This window comes from Festucalex cinctus, chromosome 7 (genome assembly GCF_051991245.1).
Source record: "Festucalex cinctus isolate MCC-2025b chromosome 7, RoL_Fcin_1.0, whole genome shotgun sequence".
NCBI lineage: Eukaryota > Metazoa > Chordata > Actinopteri > Syngnathiformes > Syngnathidae > Festucalex > Festucalex cinctus.
Genome location: NC_135417.1, coordinates 22,589,891 through 22,611,151, shown reverse-complemented (window position 1 = coordinate 22,611,151; position 21,261 = coordinate 22,589,891). Strand labels below are relative to the sequence as shown.

Here is a 21,261-nt window from a genome sequence, read left to right as displayed (position 1 = left end):
AAGAAATAATAATAATTAAAAAAAGTTTTATTTTTAAGTTGTGTCCACTACAGAGGACATTTTTTTAAACTTAAATGCTAGGCTCAAATAGAGTTAAAATAATTAAAAAAAAATACTTTAATGTGTTCTTAAGAGTCTTATAGAACACATGCTAACAACATTTAGAGTCTAAATTTGTTCAATAAAAAGTGTTAAACACTTACTTTTCCTCTTCCCTAAAAGTGCTTGCACTGAGGGAAGCCATTTTCTTTTGTGATGCAATCAAAGGGAGCAAAGCCCTACACATTTGGTATCATTGGAAAGCTCTGAATGTCCTCTATAGAGCACAAAATTAGTTAATTCAATCGTATGCACTGGGTGGGAGATAATCAGGTTTAAAAATGTCCACTTCAGAGGACAAATTTGAATTGCTGGTAGTCAGGAGGATATTCTAAAAACATGCAAGTTAGTTTTATTGAAGACTCAAAATCAGGGGGCAACAACCTTCTTCAAACTGAGAGCTGCTTCTTGGGTACTAATTAATGCAAAAGGCCATCAGTTTGATACACACTTCTGAAGGTTACAGATAATGTCAAAATGAAACACTTAGCTGAGAAAATAATGTATATATTTTAGAATATCAAAGAAAATGATTGAAGGGTTTAACTGTGGCTACACATACTTATCATTTCTACAACATTCCAAGGAAATCACAGTGATCCATGACTGCTGAGCTATTTTTAGAACAGTCCCTTGGGTAGATCATGTGGTCAACTGGGACGCCCAGGTAGGCATGCTATTGCTGACCCACACACCTAATTTACCCATTGGTGTTAATGTGATTGTGAATGATGTTTGTCGAGATATGCGATTGGCTAGGGATGTAACGATAATGGCGATATCGCGATATTAAAACTGCCAAAATATATCGTCGTCGTCATGTCACGATATTAAAAGCAGCACATCTGTTAAAAAAAAAAAAAAGTCAGGTTGATTTCCATTTGTGCAGTTGTAGCACCCTCTCGTGGCTTTTTTTGTTTTGTTTTTAGTGCAGTTTAATTTTCACGAGGCATGTTTTGGCCCTTCTATGTTTAAAAATCCACACTAATGATCAGATGAAGGGGAACGGAATATGCTTTTGAAACGAGCAAATAAGTGCCTCGATTTAACTCTTTAACCGCCAAAAACATTTAATAATGTTTAGTAAAATCACGATGTATGCCGCCATAAACGTTAATTGACGTCAACTATGTTTTGTTTGTTTGTTTGTTTGTTTGTTTGTTTTTTGTTTTTCTTAATCAATGGGCAGTGCAATGTCTAATGGAGCGCTGCCAGGTCAATGGGTTGTGGAATCAAAAACACCCACTAAGGCCAGCAGATGGCACCATTATTGACCTTTTTTTTTTTTGTATCGCCAACCTCCCTCCAATATCGTGATAATTATCGTATTGTAACCTTCATATCGTGATAATATCGTATCGTGATGTTTGGATATCGTTACATCCCTACTGGCAACCAGGTCAGGTTGGGGACAAACTGTATGGAAAATACATAGGCGGATAGATAAAATTGTCATTCTCCATATACTTGTATTGTCATACGCTGAACACCTGACATTGACAAACAAATAAGGAAAAATATTCTCACCTCAGTGACTAGTAGCACTAGTGCTTCATATTTCAGAATCCTGAGGGACTTATCTATTAAATTCAGCTATAGAATAGTTTTTTTTTTTTTTTTTTAAAGGAATGCTCTACCACTATCATCCAGAATAGTGTTCTGTAAGATTTGAGATTCGGCTAATTTTTTTTGGTATATGAGATGTCTTTTTAGAATTGTTTGAATTTCATGAAAACAAAATATTTGTGTATGGGCGGCTGCCACAGAAAAATTTGCTGCTGTAGCATGCATATTCCATCAGAATGAGCACTGGAATGCGGTATACTGTATTGCTTAACGTTATGTGCTATTTCCTGCTTAAGTCTTGTGAGATGTTTACAGCAAGGTTTGAGTGTGTAGTGATTTATAGATATGTATATAAAAAAATGTATAGAAAATTGGAGCACGCTTCATTTTGTCTTTTTCTGACTGCATCTGTTCTGTAGAAAATGTTTGACTTTTAACCCATTCATACCCATTTTTTTCTGCTTTGCAATTTTTTATATTTTTATTTTTTTATTGATTTGGACTCTTTTCCTACATAAGAACATTGGGGGGGGGGGGGGGGGGGGGGGGGGGGTTATCTAATGTTTTACTTGATGGTTTAGACAAGCGAATATGTCATGTCCACTGCAATCATCTATGGGTCCGAAGGGGTTCAATAGGGGCTACTGTAAATAGTAAAGACTGATGAATATGTTCGTATAATCTGTATGAAAGCCTCATGTTAGTTTGAACCACTGAGTTAAGAAGCTCTTGGAAATGTAAAGCCTCAGATAACTGCTCAGAAGCCTTCTGTGTGGCTCTTTTTCCTCAATCATGATTGCAAAATTGATTGTATGTTAATATATTCTTATCTTGAAAGACATGAAAAGTTCATGTACACATTTGGCTTTTTTTGTGATTGTAAATGCCCCTATTCTGTAAACACTACCAAATGTAAATAGAGAAAATATGTTGGCCCTTGCTGAGAATATACAAAAGCATACTGCTGATTTTAGGACACAAAATAAAGGTGCTGTGGTAGAGTTTATGTTTGATTTAGTTTTACTATAGCTGTATGTGTCTTAAGAGTTAATGTATATGCAATTTGTGTAATGTTCTTTGCTACTGTCAGTATCGATGAGGAAAAAAAAGAAGACATTCTTGTCTTTTGCTGCTGTCTGTGTTGCGAGAGAGAGAAGCGCAATTCTCTGCAGTGGTATAAATCTGATGTTGTTGTAGTAAAGTAATATCCACGATTAATTGCGTCTTTATGCAGTGTATGTATTAAACTCTGTGGCATTTCCACAAATACATATTTTGTTATTACAATTTCAATCTGTGGTTTTCATGTTTAAAATTCCCTTATGTTTACTTTGAATCGAAATTTTGTTTGCTCATTCCATTGTATCTTTATCTCCATAAAAGGAGCGTTGTCTTCATTCCCAGTGAAAGCACCATCTGATGATTTAGACTTCCTTTACTCCCACAATGAGTTGAAGGAAAATAACAGAGAAGGTTCCCATCAGTGGGGTTCCACCAAGAGTTTGTTTTGTTGATCACACACCAGCGGAGGGCATTTGCTGAAATCATAGAAATATGAGGTCTTGACTTGATCCCAAGAAATATTATGCGAGGTCTATTAGATTTAATTGTGTGAAAAATTGTACCAAAAACAGAAAAACAGATGGCAACTCACATGTTGGATTGCTGTATTAAAGAAGTACTCAACACAGACAGACACATTACAAATACTATTGGGATTCAGGTCAAATGTCCACTTAACCTACAGAAAATATAAAAAGGAAAGACTACTTCCTCCAAAAGTAGGTTATTCATAAACAGTGTTGGAAATAATGGCGTTTAACTCGTTTAAAGTTGCATAATGCGTCCCTTTCCGGGTTGGGGATGAGATCCTGAGGAGTTCAAGTATCGTGGGGTCTTGTTCACGAGTGAGGGCAGGATGGAGCGGGAGATCGATTGTAGCGTCTTCAGTAATGCGGACTCCTGTATCGGTCCGTCGTGGTGAAGAAAGAGCTGAGCCAAAAGGCGAAGCTCTCGATTTACCAGTCGATCTACATTCCCACCCTAACCTATGGTCACGAGCTGTGGGTCGTGACCGAAAAAAACGAGATCCCGGATACAAGCCGCCGAAATGAGTTTCCTCGCAGGGTGTCCGGGCTCTCCCTTAGAGATAAGGTAAGTAGCTCGGTCAACCGGGAGGGACTCAGGGTCAAGCCGCTACTCCTCCGCGTTGATAGGAGCCAATTTAAGTGGCTCGGGCATCTGGTTCGGATGCCTCCTGGACGCCTCGCTGGAGAGGTGTTCCGGGCATGTCCCACCGGCGGGAGGCCCCGGGGACGACCCAGGACACGCTGGAGAGACTATTCTTCAAACTGTGCTAACCAAACCCCCACTGTCCCGAAGGACCCCTTAATCAGTAGGTGGTCATTTCTTCGGGGGCATTCCTCTGGAAAAATATAAAAGCCCCTACAAATCAGAGAGCAGGGCATCTCGCCATCTCCCCACCCCCACCCTTTTTAGAGAAACCTTCACAGCCAGAAATAAAGTCTTCTTCCAATCTGACAAAGCTGAGTCATGAAGCCTCTTCTTCCATCTCCAATCAACTTTCCTGCGGCCTGTCTGGAGGGCCCGGACTGGCTCTTCACACCAGGGCTATTATAGTGTTGGAATTTTTCATTTCATTTCATTTTATTTTTTTATTTTTTTATTTTTTTTATTTTGAGTTTTTTATTTTTATTTTTTATTTTTTTATTATTTATTTATTTAATGTAGTTAGTTTTAAGGCTCTGTTAGTTTTTATTATTTTAAGTCATTTAATAAATGCTTAGTTTTAGTTAGTTTCAGAATTAGTTTTTTTTATTTTTTTAAACGTGTAATTACTTGTGCGCAATATTTAAAAAAAACATGGGCGCGACGTCGTCTGAAGGTGCTTTTCTATTGGCTGCTGCTAGATGACATCACGTCTGTGTGACTCACTTCAAACATCCTTATTCCGGTTGGGCTCCGGGTGGAGGAGTGGGACCGTCACTTGCCTTTGGTGCCGGTTGGCATGGGTTCGCTCCTCCGCCTGGGAGACCCATGTGGCTTACATGAAGTGAGCTTGTGTGTGAATGAGTGATTAAAAAAAAAAAAAAAAAAAAAAACCTTATTCCGGTTAATATCAAAATTAATCTGCTTAAAAATCAAATTTAAAATCGTCCCAAAGGCTCATGCATTAAATTAATTATCAGAGACTAAAACAAAGGACATTTTTGCTATAATTATAGTTTTCGTTAGTTTCCATCCACCCATTCATTTCCTTGACCGCTTATTCCTCACAAAGGATCGCGGGGGTGCTGGAGCCTATCTCAGCTGTCTTTGGGCAGTAGGGCGGGGTACACCATGGACCTGTTGCCAGCCAATCACTGGTTTTAGTTAGTTTTGTAAACATAAAATGTAGTTCTTTTTTTTTTTTTTTCTTTTTTTTTAAAGCATTTTCTGTTTGTTTTATTTATCTATCCATCAATTTACTTGACCTCCTATTCCTCACAAGGGCCGCGGGGTTATTTTATTTAGTTAACTAATTTTTTTTATTTTTATTTTAGTTTTTTCGTTAGTTTTAGTTAACTATAATAACCTTGTGTCACGCAGAAAAACACACAACCTAATTACAGCATTATAATCACATTTTCTTTTCTAATTTATTACATTGTAAAGTGACGTTGAGTGTCTTCAAAAGGTGCCTATAAATTGAATGAATTAATATCATCATTACTATTAAATTTGCATACAACAATCTGAATGAATTCCCTACTGGTCTATCAATAAAATATTGTTTAGGAATATATAGCTTTTCTAGCAAGTGAGGTAAATGTAATGTTTTTACAAAAGCAACATACCTAGGAACAAACAAGTACAAAAATACATAAATTAATTAATTAAAAAAAAAAAATAATAATAATAATAAATAAAAACACAAAAAATAAAAAAATAAATAAAAAAGGGGGGGTTTTGCTTGGAACTTAATGTGAAGGAAGTGTCCACTGTTAACATTTTCGTGCCAGAGCTCATACATAGAAGGCAAACCAATACAAGTCAAGTCAAGTTTATTTATTTAGCTCTTAATCACAAAAGAGTCTCAAAGGGCATCAAACATCCACAGTTGGCAAATATTAACAACATCCCCTGATCTAACAACAAGAGGGCAAGGAGAAACTAACAAACAACAAAAACAAAAAAACATAAGGGGGCGGGGGGGAGATAAGAAACCTTGAGGAGGGGTTAAACACTTCGACGCAATGCCTTCAGTATGTTTGACAGAAAAATATTTTCTATTCTTAATATTCTCTCTTCTTAATATAATCCAAACAAGGTACAAATATATACACAGCATTTATGACAGTATTTATGTTTATCTTGCAGTACCATTATATTTTTAAAGAAATTAGATCATCATTCTGCATTTATGTTCCAGTGGGAAATAATGCCTCAATCTCAAATCTGGGATATCAGAAGAGGACAAAACCAAAATACATTTAAGATTTATAGAATGAATCAACATCAAATAAAAATTGAATGTGTCACTTTCCAGCATAGTCAAGTTCAAGTGTAACAGTTGCTCCAGTATTATTATTACATTGATTTGAGTCTACTGATTGCTCAACAATATTAGCATCTATAAAAATAAAACATCTCTTAGGACAATAGTGACAATACAGCAGTGTTAAAAATACAGTGTGGCCCGTAAAAAACACGTTTTTAGTGTGCACATTAAATAAGATCTCAAGTTTGTCTAAGCAGAAAGGGTGTCAATTGCTGATATTTAACTATAATTTATAAAAAGTGAAACTGTCATTATTTGTACTATTTACATTTATCAGCTTAGAGACAACCTTACCAGGAAAATGCTGATACTCATAAAACTAACTGCATTACATAAAATGACAAAAAATAAAAGAAGAAACAAAAAAAGCCAACCAATTTTGTACAAAAATGTGTATAGTACAAATATAGTTCACTTACTGAATGCAGCAGTTATTTATCATAAACATTTTGATTTTGACATGCGATGTTTAGACCCAGTAACACTTCCATATTTTTTGAAATGCACATATTTCACTTGAGTGAATGAGTACAATTTTAATTTGCATTACAGTACATCTTAACAAGTATTGAAACCATTTGAATTCATTGCAACAAACAGCAGTGGTTTTTAGTGCTAGTCAACTGTAAACAATTTCTTATTTGCAATTTTCAGTATTGTTAGTGGTTTCATCTGGCTTTTTTTTTTTTTTGTATTTAATTTTGAACTATTTTCCTGCCGTCAACATTAATTAACGTTAATGGAAATCCCAATGATTACGGCTATCAACGTTAAATGACGTCATCGTCAACTTTTTTTTTTTTTCTTTTTCCCTCAATGGGCAGCTCTGGTGTCATGAATAAGGTGAAAAATTGAAAAAAAAAAAAAAAAAAAAACACCCACTAACTTTGGCCAGCAGATGGCAGCATTGTCTTTTCAATTGGATCCCGTGGATCAACACAATTGAAATGACATGACAATATGGCGGATCTTAGGAAATACGTTTTCGAGGATGACGTGGATGAGGAAAGCGTTTGTCACATTAAATCTAATTCACAGAGTGTCACTAATGAAAAAATATTACTGTTATGCAGAAAATATATCTTTTCACATAAAGCTTCTTTTTCTCTTTTTTTTTTTTCTATTATAGCTTGGTGTCACTCAAATTATTCATTTTCAAATGGTGATTACTAAAGAACGGAACAAGGTAGAATCATACATTTTTTTCTAATGAGAGAATGGAATCCAATCTTTCGTACGGTATCCACCATGTTTACGTAGTCATAGCACACAATATTCTGTTTGTCTTGAAAAATGAGTGAAAATGCTCGAAATCGGCTGGCACTGATGGGGTTGTATTTTTGGATAACGTTTGGCAGTAAAAGAGTTGTTTGAACAGTATCTTGGGACATTATGACTTAATACTGATGTAATTTTTCAAGTATGCAACAAGCTGCTAGTCGAGCTAGCGTAACATCTTTGATTCTTTTGCTTATTTGTTAATCTTACTGGCCCATAATTAATTTAATTGACATATCAACAAACACTTTTTTTTTTGCAGTGTCCATCTTTCCAACCTTTTTGTCAACCTTTCTCTGAAAGTTTGTAACTATTTTGTTTATCAAACATTCTGATGTGTCAGGAATTTGACATACGTTCCAAGCTTAACTAACTCAGAGTCCGTGTTGGTAGTTTATGCTCTAAAACTCCAGCTCCTCTGAAAAGGGTTAGATGGTTTCTTGATGTTGAAAAACATGAGGTGAGCTTTGACGCGAGGGTTCTTCTCTGGTATGACAGCGGCTCTACTTTCCTCAGAGGGGAATCGATTGCGGTAGATTTCGGGATAAGACTTTTGGAACTGAAACAAAAATATGTGTATTACTTAGCAAAGTCAAAAGGAAGGATGTTGCATTATCTAAACTGGCATATCGTCGCCCTCTTAAAAATAATTGCCTAAGTCTTTTTTTTTTTTTTTTTTTTTTTTTAAATCTCGTCATGATGCAAATGGTTCAAATTTTGTGTTTCCTGAAAAACATGAAAAAATGACTAAGGCGATTATTTTAAGAAGGCGTTGATATTATATGCTTGTTCACATGAAGGCATACCTGTTTTAGTCTTTTCCTTTTGTCCTTGGCGGGAAGTTCTTTGTCAGAGATCAAGCCTTCCAGTAGCTCCTGCAGAGGTGTCTGAGTGCCAATCACTTTTGGCTCCTCTGACCCCACCCTGCTAATCTGTTTATAAAATGCTGGAGATGTGCTGAAGTCTGTATCAGAACCTGCATATTTAATCTGCTGGGGGAAAACAAAATCACCAAAGAAACGTTTGCCTTTAGCACTCCAGCTCAGAAATTGCATGCGAGCATGTCATTAAAAAATAAAATAAAATAAAAAATATATATCGTCGCTGCTATGTGACAAACACTTATGTCTTGTTATTATTATTATTATTATTATTATTATTATTATTATTATTATTATTATTATTATTTTATTTTTTACATTTTGGAGATGTCTGCAACTCTGCATTCAGTTTCATCTAAAAAACAAACACACAAAAATGGACATTTTTCACGTAGCAGCGACCCTATAATTGAAATAACATCAAGGTTATGGTAAAATAAAGTGTGCTTCACGACAGTGTTTGAGCAATCCCATTACGAAAGCAGATACATGAGAAAGAAAAGCATGTCACTGGGTCTGCTCAGTGTGAAATGTCTTTGTGCAGTCTCAGATAAGCAGAGCCTCCTGCTTATGATTAGCATGAAATCATATCCGCCAAGTCAATACCATGCTCAGAGGTGTGTAAGCTTGTTAGCGTGCTTGCTATGGGAGAGTCAGATAGATCATGCCAGTCCATAACAATAACTCATTCTTTACTTTTGTGCTCACCTGTGCTGGGAAAATAGGCCACATGCTAACAATTAGAGACCAACTGCAGATATGCAACACATAGGAGCCATTCTTTTTCTGATACTTCTCGTTGGCACAGACCTGAACTCTTCGGAAGTGGGAAAGGTGCTCCTCAACTTGGCGCCGCAGCTTGTCAGGCACTTGGAAGATGGTGTTGTGGTGCTCCATCATGAAAGTGACCAGTTTTGAGGCAAGCAGCTCGTCCAAGTCCATCTCATCCGAGGAGACCAAAACACAGGGGGAGAACATTTGCACCATCTAAACAGGGGCGAGCACAGGAAATAAACTACAGTTGCCAGCTGCACTGAGTGCTCGCATTGCATCTATGATGGCACTGGAGCAGAAATTAATTTTGAATCACTACTGCCACCTGTTGATGAAAAATGAAACTGCACAGTTTTTTTTTTTTTTTAAAATCACCCACTTACACACTCACACAAGCTTACTTCATGTAAGCCACACATGGTCTCCCAGGCGGAGAAGTGAACCCACACCAACCGGTACCGAAGGCAAGTGACGGTTCCACTCCGCGCACACACACTTCTTCACATACACAATGCGCACATAACGTCACATCCGCCACATTCAAAAATTGAATACATTGGCTAATAGGAAAGTAGAATTTTATTTTTATTTTTTTAAATGTGCCGTTAACATGGAACATAATCTCTAAGCACTTTATTTTTAAGGGTAATTATAATGAAGTATTTTGGGATCATAGTTTGTGATATATTCAGGTTTTAAAGTATATACAACATAACCCCCAGCAAATTGTGAGGATTCACTATACAGTAGGTGTGCACATACATAACATAGGGCTGTCAAAGTTAAAGCGTAAATTAAATTAATTTAAATTATTTACAGCATAAAAAAAATAATAAAAACCAGTCAACACCAATTTATTTACTTCCTGTGGTGGCCTATAACCTCGATCTGTTTACGTGTGCAACCAAAATTAGAGAGTGACTGGCATGAAGATGGACAAACATGGACCATCGATAGTTTTATTTTAACTTTTACTCGCTTGGCGCTTGTTGGAGAAAGTAATCTGCGCACTTTGCAAAACCAATTCAAATACCATATTTGTTGTATGTCTTTGGTGTCTCATTGCAGAGAAAAATATCCTCAAGTTACCTCCATGGGGCCTCGCAAATGAAAGCTGCTGGAGTGTGGTGCGTGTGGGCGGGTAACTAAACCTGTCAGCGTGAAGTTTAAAGGGAGAGAACTGTTTCTATGAGAACAATAAAGTATATGAAATACACCTGTCAAGCTGAGTCAGTTTTGATTGCTTTTTTCAACAGTTTGTATTTTACAGAAGAATTGTATTGTAGGATCAAAGAAAATATTAGAACAGTCTTTGAATCTAAATATACTACTATATAATGATTTTGCATTAATAGCAGTGCCATTTGCGATCCAGCTGGTACATGAGGACTGGATCGGATTTCAAAAATTAAATAAATAAAATGAAGGAAAAAAAAAATCGGAATTCAACTGTTCACATGTAAAAAATTACAGTAGATACAAAACACAATGGTCAAAAAAATTGGAATCGATGCTGCAGTATGAACATAGCCTTTGATGAATCTGACAGAGTGTAAAATGTATTATCATTTCCTTCAGTGTTGCGTTTTTCTGCATTTGTTTCCTCATGTTTGGTTTCGGCCAATAATTTTCTTTTTGGTGCATCTCTAATGTATATACTAGTGTTGTTCCGATACCACTGTTTGGCTTCCCACCAATAATGAAGCCAGCATTATTATGCAGTATCGGTGCCCCTCCCAGTACTGGTATCGTTATCGGCACAACTCTAGTACATACTGATGATTCAAACACGTGAAGCAAATAACTGTTAGGAATCCATACCAGTGTGCGGGTGGCAATTGTGTCATTGAGTGATAGCAGGTGGGAGTTGCTGGAGACGCGTGCCATAAGTCTCAGCAGTAGCTGAAGATGCCTGCGATTGGGCGGTGGCAGCAAAAGAGTGCTGACTTGGAGAGCCTCAGTGGCCAAGTCTTGCACCTGCAGCAGACCTGCAGATGAAATGTACTAACGTTTTCAATCATGAAGGTACACATAATAAAAATGACTCAGGTTGAGAAAAGCTCACTGAGAATGTTGACAAAGACTTCATAAAGATGGAAAGTCAGCAGGGGTTCTTTGAGTCGCTGATAGTAGTCGGCTACTGTTTTCAGGATATCTCTCTCAAATCCTGGGTACACTGGTTGTTTGCTGTCATTGCCATTAGGCCCTTAAAAAGAAGACAATTACATTTATTTTAGTTCTCTACACACTGAATAGCCCAATGCGAAATACAGTGAAATATAGTTTCATCACTCACGCAAATGTATGTGATATAGTTTAAAAAAGGAAAAAACAGGTGTCAATGTAGCGCCATTTTGTTTAAAACTTTGCATACAATAGTGTACTTACAGTTGGCCAAACATTTCATTGCTGATACCACCCAGTAGGGCATGTCATCTGGGAGGAAAGAATCAGAGTGATACCAGTCAGATATTTCATCAGTGACAAACCAGTTAAAGTAAGTATTTGACGTCACCTTACCATCATTGTTATCCAACACAACTATGCCCGACTTATTGATGTTGAAGACGTTGTGAACTATGTATTTGCCTTTCACGTGTGCTGGATTTAACACACCATCCAATGTCGTTAAACCGAGCACTCGCTGTAAACTGAAAGTCAAATTATATCATACATCAAGAACATGGAAGATGGCGGTAACCAACATAGGAGAGATTTGGTACATACTGTGCAGCTGTCATTGACTTCCAGATGTGGTCCACTTGCTTGGGAGTAATATCTTTTCTGCGGATTAGTTTGCATTCATGCACATCCCCAATCGCTACACTGTGCCTTTTGGTCCAACAATCTGAAGTCTGATAAAAAGGACAGATATGGTGCAAAATATGAAAACATTTAAAAAATAAATATCTGTAGATATTAACTCATTCACTCCCGGTGACAAGTATACTTGTCAATTATAATTTTTCAGAGTGAGGATAGATGGGAAGAATCTGATTATGCTCCACTGTAAATGTCAAACTTGGAAACAACTTTACTGATGCCCAACCACCGGTAGATGACATCATTGCCCCATTTTATACGATATAAACACAGTTTCAGAGTCCATGGGAGAAATGGCTGTATTCTGGCAAATCTACATTTTTCTACTGTCAATTATAAAAGAACGGGACTGGGCAAAAGTATTTTATTCTATTCTAGTCATTTGGTAGATTCGGCTTATATATAATTATTGAACGTAATATCGAGTGGGTACTGAAAATTTTTAAATTTTCTAAAATGGCTGGTAGTGAAAGAGTTTTAATTTAATTATGGAGCACTTTTCACAAAAACCACCACAACTGAACCAAAGGTCTGACTGGACATATTTGAGGTAAGTGAACCCATGGCCTCAGAATTGTGAGGCAGATGTGCTCCTTCGTCGTCCATTGTGCCCCTTCAGAAAAAAAAAAAAAAAAAAAAAAGAGAACCCAAGTAACCATTAAATTAATGGAGTTATTAAATTGTGATGGAATTTTATAAAGGTAAAAAAAATATTCAAAGCTACTGGCCTTGTGTGGAAAAAAATACATTCATTTTTTGGAAAGCTGAGGTTATTTTCTCTGACTACACCCAAGCCTGATTAGCTCCAGACCTCTTTAATCAAGAAATCATTTCAATCGAACCTGTCAGACACAAGGAAGACAGCCCAAAGATCTATAAAGAAAAAGCTCCAACAAAAAGACACAATCCAGTTCAAGAACAGATGAAAAAAAAAGTAATTGACATCTGTCAGCCTAAAGCTTTAGGACAAAGGGAGAAAACATGGAACAGTCAGCCAACAAAAAATACCCAAAGAGAAAAATGACGACGTCACAAAAGAATCAGAACATCATCTCATGAACGACTCCATCGCCCCAACACCAAATCAACTTTTTTTTCCCTGATAAACCGCATAAACTGGCGTCTAATCATGCTGTCTACATGTCCTAGCCATTATTTTGACATTTTAGTGCATTTTTGTTGAAAGCATAACCCCTGGGCATTATCTTATTTTGAAATGACTTGGTCAGAACCATCAAAAGCCCAAAACGGGTCACAATAATGCCTACGGGCGGACAAAGACCGTGTGTGTGGCGCCATCTTAAGGTTAAACACGGGAATAAACACAATTTGGTGCAAGAGAAGTCAGTTACTACTGTATCTACAGTGACTGGTAAACCTTTGTATTAAGCAGCCCTTTATATTTACAATAATATTAACAGTAACATTAATCAGAATGAAGTAGTAGCTCTCAGATTCAAAAAGGTTGACAACCCATGTAGTAAACCAATCCAAAAGACTACCAGTTGATGACCACAAGGTGCTATAACCGAGGCTCTGAGATATTGTGGTCAAGTACAGTCCAGTATAAAAGATCGCAGTTAGGTCCAGCAGGACCTGTTTGAATACAGTAGTTCTCGGAGCCAGCTGCTATGGCAAATTTTTAATTAAGCTCATTTTGTGTGTTATAATGCAGTGTTTTCAAACCAAATTGGAAGAACTCCAGGACATCACACAAATTCAAAATTGAGCATGCACAACTGTGAGTGTCTCACCATGCCAGTCGACCTCACAGGTGCCGCGTTCTCCTGTTGTGGTAATTCTTCATAGTCATCCCAGCGGATGAGTCTTGGCAGGTCAGTGCTGTTTCTCGACAGAGATCTCGATGGAAAAGACTTAAGGGGAGACAAACTGGGGAATCTAAAACAAAAAGAGACATCACAGAGCTCAGTGAAGTGGTATCAACCAGCATCTCTCCACTAAGCAGTCCATGCTCACACACTTATATTAACTTATTTGCTCCCAATAACGTGTAAATAAGTTGGGTTTTTTTTCAATGTTTTAACCGTCCCAAAGACGTAATTATACGTTTTTTTGTTTTTATGCTAGAGCATACAGAAGGCTTTGATGCAGCCTCTCAACTGCAAAGAACGGTTGCAGAAATGGTAGTTATTACACAACGGCCAGCAGGTGGCAGCAGAGCAAAGGAGATCAACCAGAGCCATGTAGAAAAAAAGCTAAATTACTTACAATTTTGAATAGATTTGTGAAAACTGATGAAACTTAGCTCTCTTCTAATGCTAATTGCTGCAAAACGGAAACAGATAGAAACATACTTTTTTTCCTGATTAAAGAAGAGACTTTAATCTTTCTTTTGATAGGTTCCATGCTTTTATAGCAATAGAACACAATATTCTGTGTGCCTTGCAACATCAGTCAAAATCCAGTAAAACAGCCGGGAGCGAACGGGATTGTTTCTGTGAAAATGGCTGGGAGTGAAAGAGTTAAAAAACTAAATCTACCTGTACAAATGACTGTTATCTTCAAAGTCTTCGGTCCCATGGCGTCCCTTAATGTCTTCGATAACATGGGCCTTGAGGAACTTCCTGAGCAGCTGTAAGGTCTGGTAGCGAGTCACCTCCGGCCCAAAGTTGCAGTTGTGCCGTAGAAGCTGATGAAGATAATCCGCAGCCTCGCCTCCTGAGAAAGTGCAATCATAGTAGCGGAAGTGCATCCAGTGTCTTCTTAATGGCATGCCTCCACGGAACAGTTGAATAGTTTCATTCCACTGTAAAACAGGAAGCGCCACACAAAAGAGGACATTATTCATTTGAAATACAAAAAGGCCCAACGACACAACCTTTTATATTTTGCAAATGAACCAACTTACTTGCTAAACCTGAACCTGACTAAAGTTTGAAAGTCTTTCAGGTGTGGTAGATCCCATTCTTGTTACCATTAAAGAGGAACTCAAGTTAAAAATTCTCTTTACATTCAATAAAAGATTCTATGCTGCCCCACAACATGGTGCATTCAGGGTACTTTCACAATATCGGAAACTTGCAAATTCTACACAATAATCGCTTTTCTTCAATTCTAATGTTTTGAAGATCGTGAGAAGCCAAAATCACAGTCACACAGCAGATGCTGCACCGATCCGCATGTCGAACTCTCGCTCCATCCACCCAATCACACTTGTGATCAAGAACCCAAGATACTTGAACTCTTCCATTTGGTGTAGGATCTCATCCCCGACCTGGAAAGGGCACATCACCCTTCTCTGACCGAGGAACTAGGGATGTCACGATAAGGGCAATATCGTGATATCGTGATATTAAAACTGCCACAATATTGTCGTCGTCATGTTCACAATATTTAAAAGGAACACATCTGTTAAAAAAAGTCAGGTTGATTTCCATTTGTGCAGTTCTAGCCCCCTCTAGTGGCTAGTTTATTAGTGCAATTAGGGATGTTTTGGCCTTCTATGTTTAAAATTGATGCTAATTGTCAGATGAAGGGGAACCTAATTTGCTCGTGAAGCGATCAATGTGTACTTGCATTACCTAGTAAGTGCCTCAATATTGTTATTAGAGATTGTAGGTGGTTTATATGCATTGCAGTTATGTACAAAAGCACAATATTGTGTGTGTTTTTTTTTTTTTTTTTTTAGTATGTGCTCTATTTTTACAATATTGTGATATTTTTTGAATATCGCCAACGCCCCCACAATATCGTGATAATTATCGTATCGTGACCTTCATATCGTGACAATATCGTATCGTGATGTTTGGATATTGTGACATCCCTACGAGGATTTAGAGGTCCTGATTTTCATCCCAACTGCATCTCCAACAGAGTTGGAGATTGCGGATTGAAGAAGCCAAAAGACTCATCTTGTCTCCAAAAAGCAGAGATACAATAATACTGAGGCCACCAAACTGCCACGGCAGCACCTAGAAATATTTTCCATAAATGTTATGAACAGAATTGGTGACAAACGGCAGCCTAAGTTGGCGGAGTCCAACGCTTACTAGAACCAAATCTGACTTACTGCCAGCAATACGGACAAAATTCTGATACCGGTTATACAGGGACCGGGAGCAACGTGGCCTGCGCCTTAGTACTAAAGCCACCTAATATGTCAAGCCTGCATGCATGTACAAGTTGGTACAGGACAACACACACACTGTGATGCAGTTAAAACGCACAAACACTTATGTTGTAACATAAAATTGTTATTTATCATTAAAGCAGTCACAGTACATGTGATTTTTTTTTTTTAAAGATGTTGCTGAATTTGTTAATGTTGATGACTGTCAGTACCTTCTAATGAAAATGAATGCTCTTTTCATATCCTTTTGGGTTGACATTTTGCTAATTCGCAAAGGAAAAAAAAGGGGGGTAATGGTTAGGCAGGTAATGCCGATAACGGTTGCTCTGATGGTTATGGTAAGGGTCGGGGCTGGACTGAAATTTAAAAAAAATAAATTACAAAAAAAATAAAAATCGGCCCTGGCATTTTGACTAATGCACCGCTGGGCCACATGACTCCTGGCTACAATGTAACTCTGCCACTGATGTTGATTGGTTCAGTTTACAGTCTATGTTGTAAATGGATTAATGGGGTGCTCCCACAAAATAAGAAAATCGCCAAGCATCAGCCGCAAAAGACGCCAGCCCACCGGGCATCTGCCCTGTACGCCAGATAGCCAGACCAGCCCTGGTTAGGTTCAGGCTGGTAATGCCGATAGCAGCCTATCGGTGGAAAAAATGAAATTAAAACTTTGTGAAAACACACAGAAGGGGGTGATGCGAGACAGGAACCATGCTCAGTGCATCACTGGCTCCGGTGATTGACCAATCAGTCAATTCACGGCCAAATAGCGTGAGCAGGACAGTTGCCGGTCACGGCAAAACATCCACTGCCAAACAACAAACTTTGCAGGCTTCCCCTTATTTATCAGCCTGATGGAATTGTAAGGAAACACGTTTGTCTCACTAATGAGAGGCAAAATGGTAATTATTAAAGCGAGTTTTAGTTACATTTGGGTTTGGGAAAACAGCACATTACAGCCCCTTTTCATCGGCCAGCACAATCAAAACGAATAGCAGCTCCCTACTACTAACGCGACTAAAAAGTATCTATAAATTACATTTACGTAGAAACTGCGGTATCTCGTGGTTAAATCCATATTATAAACAATTACGTGCTACTCCAAAGTTATTAAAACTCAACTAAACAGACAATCTATCTCTTTTGTTTAGATTTCTTAACATACTCACCAGCTTTGTCGCCCTGTACGGCCCTGGTCCGATAACTCTTCCCTCCATCCCCGTTAAATATATAATCTTCAGTAGCCCAAAAACATTGAAAGTTAAATAACTTTATACTGAGCAAGACCGACCAGATCCTGAAACTACGGACAGGAACGTTGTTGCATACTTTGAATCTCTTACGTCACGTAGCATGAAGAACGTGATTGGATAGAAAGCTGAGCACGTGACCATCAGACGCGTTGTCGACGTTGCTGTGACAACAAGCAACCAGAAGTATTTACGTAGTACGTAGCCTTATATTGTTCAGGAACTTCAGGGTCGCATGGTAGCTTGCATTCTATCCTAAATGACGTATGGAAACACAATTAAAAAAAATTATAATACACACTACACTAGGGCGGAAAATGATTCAGTGTCACACCGTCACGGAGAGGGAACTGAAACTAAAGCGCTTCCTGCACGGAAGTCGGCAAGCAAACGAATACAAAGGGCAGGAGTAGAGATAAAACCCAAAGGTTAAAATCTAAATATAATATTCAGCGACCAACAATAGGTCAATTTTGGCTTGTAATGACTTTAGTCTTGAGTAAATTGTAGTTGTCCCGAGACAAAATGTAACAGCAGCTTTTCTGCTGTAATAAAAGTGACTTCCACACCCCACACCAAATAGCTCTTTGGGCAAAATGGCTGTTTTCAATAGTTCCTCAACCCTGATGATCAATTAACATATCAAAAGCAGATAAGTTTAGACACATCTTCTCAATAGATTTGCTTTATTTTCATGACTATGTACATTGTAGATTCTCCCAAATACAGCAAAATACATATATGAGAACAAATACAATATTTTGTAAAAACAAAAAACAAAAACAAAAAAGTGTGCCATTGATGTCTTCAAATCAAATTGTATTTTACCAGTTTTCTCAGAAAAGGAGGACAAATTTACAATTGTCCCTGCTTGTCATTTCCATAAAGAATTGGCAACGTAACAGTCACTACAATTATTTCTGTTCAATAAAACCAAGAGTGATGGAAGGAAAATATTTTATTCACAATAATTGAAACCTTAAATGGCGGAGCGTTTACTTGCTCCAGGTCAAAACGTCTTGCATTACTGCCGCTTGGTCACACATCCTTACCAGTTGCATGAAACAATGCCATTAGAAAGAGAAAGGCAACCCCCCACAAATCGTTTAAATGTGTACTATGCAGTCCCATTAGTCTGAACACATGTATTGTAATTAATATTGTGTTAGTGGAATATGAATTTAGCAACAAAATGCACCCATTTTTATCGATTTCAGAAGCGGCCATTTTGTCACTTGTCATCAATTCAAAATGAACATCACAGTTGCTCATGGCTCCGGTAACGACCAATCAAGGCTCAGCTGGTGAATGTTACATAACAAAACGCAGACAGCAGATGATTTGAAAAAAAAAAAATAATAATAATAATAAGAAAGAACAAATTGAAAAAGTGAATATGAGGCCCCGTAAAAGGGTAAAAGTGCTTTAACTGGACAATATATGGTGTTGATAATGCGCTACATATGTGCACTCTATTTTGCATTAAGATCAAACTAGATATTTTGGACTATGATGTGCTTTTCAGCAAAAGTACAATTAGTAACCCATTCAAATTAAGTTGGGATTCAGTGGTTAAATGGCAAACGAATATGCAAGCGCGCGCGCGCCTGAGCTATTTTACTTTGTGTTCATCAGTTGAAGCTTCAGAATCACTTGTAGAGGTAAATAATCAAGAATTTGTGTTTTTTAAAATCTCAGTATATACTGTCCCATTTATTACAATTGAGACAGTCGCACTGTACACTCCTAAAGTGTAAAAACGATTCATTTTGAAGCAACCATGTTTTTCCAGATAGTTCAATAAATTGTAGTGTCTAGAGACACCCACTGGATGGCAGTATTGTAACTAAAAGTTGTTCCATAACTGAGCTGGCAAACTCACATTGCTATTGGAATTACATTTAGGTCCATTTTCAAATGGAAAAAAAAAAAAAAAAAAAATATATATATATATATATATATATATATATATATATATATATATATATATATATATATATATATATATATATATATATCAGTGTCTCATCAATGTTTACTAAATATTATTCTATATTATCTATTGAAATAAGGGTGCACATTACAAAAAAAAATAGAATTTAAAAAGGAGAATTCATGACATTTTAAGACTAAAATTTTTGCAAAATGTAAAAAAAAAAAAAAGTGAAACTGCATATGTGCGTAGATAGATTGTGAAACATGTTTTAATTTAGGGCTTCATTGAACTGCTGACTTGCTGAGTGAAAGGAACAGTTTGCAAGCTTAAAAGAAAACCCTCAGATTTTATGACAGTCTAAAATCATACAGTAATCAAAAATTAAATTGGAGGCATAAAATTGGGTCAGTGAGGGATGTTTTTTTTTTTTTAAAGATCATTTTCATATTATGTAACTGTTAGGTCATACAGTTTTAACTTACACTATGCCAATACTGTAAACTCTCTGCTGCACTACATAATTAACCAAAAACCAACAAGTGTTTAAAAAAAAAATAAAAAAATCCCACAACACCAGCACACACCTACAAATACACTAAACCTTAAAAACACATTTGTAGAATATTCTTATTCTAGTCTAGTCAGTCAGATAGTATGTGTAGTAAATTACTTTTACTTTGCCAGAAATAAAGTTTTTTTTGTTTGTTTTGTTTTTACAGTGCTAGCAAAAACTCCTTAAAGAGTCTTTAACCCTTAAGGAGTGCTTATTTAGTTATTTCTTGTTGACTTCCTTTTGAAGAGCGGGCTTTGTTTCTCTAAGATTAAAATTCAATGAGAAACAAAACCAATGGAGTGTAATAAGAAAAACAAAATCGCCCTGCAAAGTAAGCCAGAAGGTATAGAATGTCATTTGTGTTTGATTATTTATGGTGGAACCATACATTTACTTTTTCCAACTCATGTCCTTTCTCTGTGTGCTGGGAATTATGCAGTGCCTGTAGTGGAGTTGTCAGGCTTCACTGCTCACTAAATCGGCAATTCTCCCCCAGCTGGGCATTGCTCTCAAACACATCATGCCAAGGCCCATTTTGATGACCTCATCGTTGTTGTCACTCTTATTCTGGATGGACCCCTGTGGGTAAAAGGGTGTCATGGACTGCTGCACTTCCCTATCTGGTTGTCCATTGGCCAAGACAGCAGTAGCCCCACTGCAATGTTGCTGTGCAGCAGATTATACTTGATGACTTCATTTTAATCACATTTGACTTTATTTTCTTTTATTTGTAGACAGCCACTTCACATTTGGCAGTGAAAACTTCCACAAGTGAATGCATACAAGCCTTTTTGAGCAGTCATTGACATGCAGACACACACATATGCATGTACACTTACAACAAATATGTTGTATCGCATAAATGTAATTTTTATAATTTGTTATATAATCGTAGCTCTAGTGATCACTAATTATTTTACATGGCTGTAGTCTCACTTTGCAAGAGTTGTTTAGCCGCCATCTTCCTGCTACGGATGCCCGAAAGACAACTTTGCAAACATAGTTAGCCCTGGTGGTGCTTGTATCAATTGTCATAACCAATGGGTCGACCCCCGCTTATCCTCCATAGGTGGGGCCTGCAGGTGGTCATCACTGAGTCCTGTGATTCAGGCTCCTCTTGCTTGTCACCTTCTGCTTTGCTCTCGCAAGCTTTTACTAGTTTTTTTTTTTTTTTTTTTTCATACTAGCTTCTCCTGCTAGCCGCTCTTTAGTCACTTCAGTCTATCGCTCCGACTAACTCCCACTAGCTGCTCTTGTTAGCTGCTCCGGTTAAATCCGGCTCACTCTGTCTTTTGGTGTCGCTTGCCGGGCTTCACACCGGCTGCCAAGTTGCCGTCGCTTGACAAGATGCTTGTTTGCTTGCGCAAAATAAGAATTGGTGTTAAGCTTGTGGAATGTGGTCTGTCTGAGCCACCGTACTGTTTGTGCTTTTGCGACTTTGAAAAGC

At 37.4% G+C, this 21,261-nt stretch overlaps 1 protein-coding gene across 2 annotated transcripts; it reads right to left on the bottom strand.

The window, feature by feature from the left end:
- Positions 1 to 5,718: 5,718 nt before the first annotated feature.
- On the bottom strand, positions 5,719 to 17,372 carry LOC144022300 (DEP domain-containing protein 1B-like). 2 transcript variants are annotated; one of them, XM_077527000.1, is made up of 11 exons: positions 17,245 to 17,372; positions 14,484 to 14,749; positions 13,737 to 13,881; positions 11,887 to 12,014; positions 11,680 to 11,810; positions 11,548 to 11,595; positions 11,225 to 11,365; positions 10,981 to 11,147; positions 9,196 to 9,372; positions 8,311 to 8,496; positions 5,719 to 8,063 (listed from the first exon to the last, which is right to left on the bottom strand). In XM_077527000.1, exons 1-11 carry the CDS (start codon positions 17,290 to 17,292, stop codon positions 7,899 to 7,901), a joined length of 1,602 nt encoding a protein of 533 aa, XP_077383126.1. In that variant the 5' UTR covers positions 17,293 to 17,372; the 3' UTR covers positions 5,719 to 7,898. The 2 variants fall into 2 exon arrangements, with proteins under 2 accessions (XP_077383126.1, XP_077383128.1); XM_077527002.1 differs by having other exon boundaries at positions 8,311 to 8,493.
- Between the last annotated feature and the right edge of the window lie 3,889 nt (positions 17,373 to 21,261).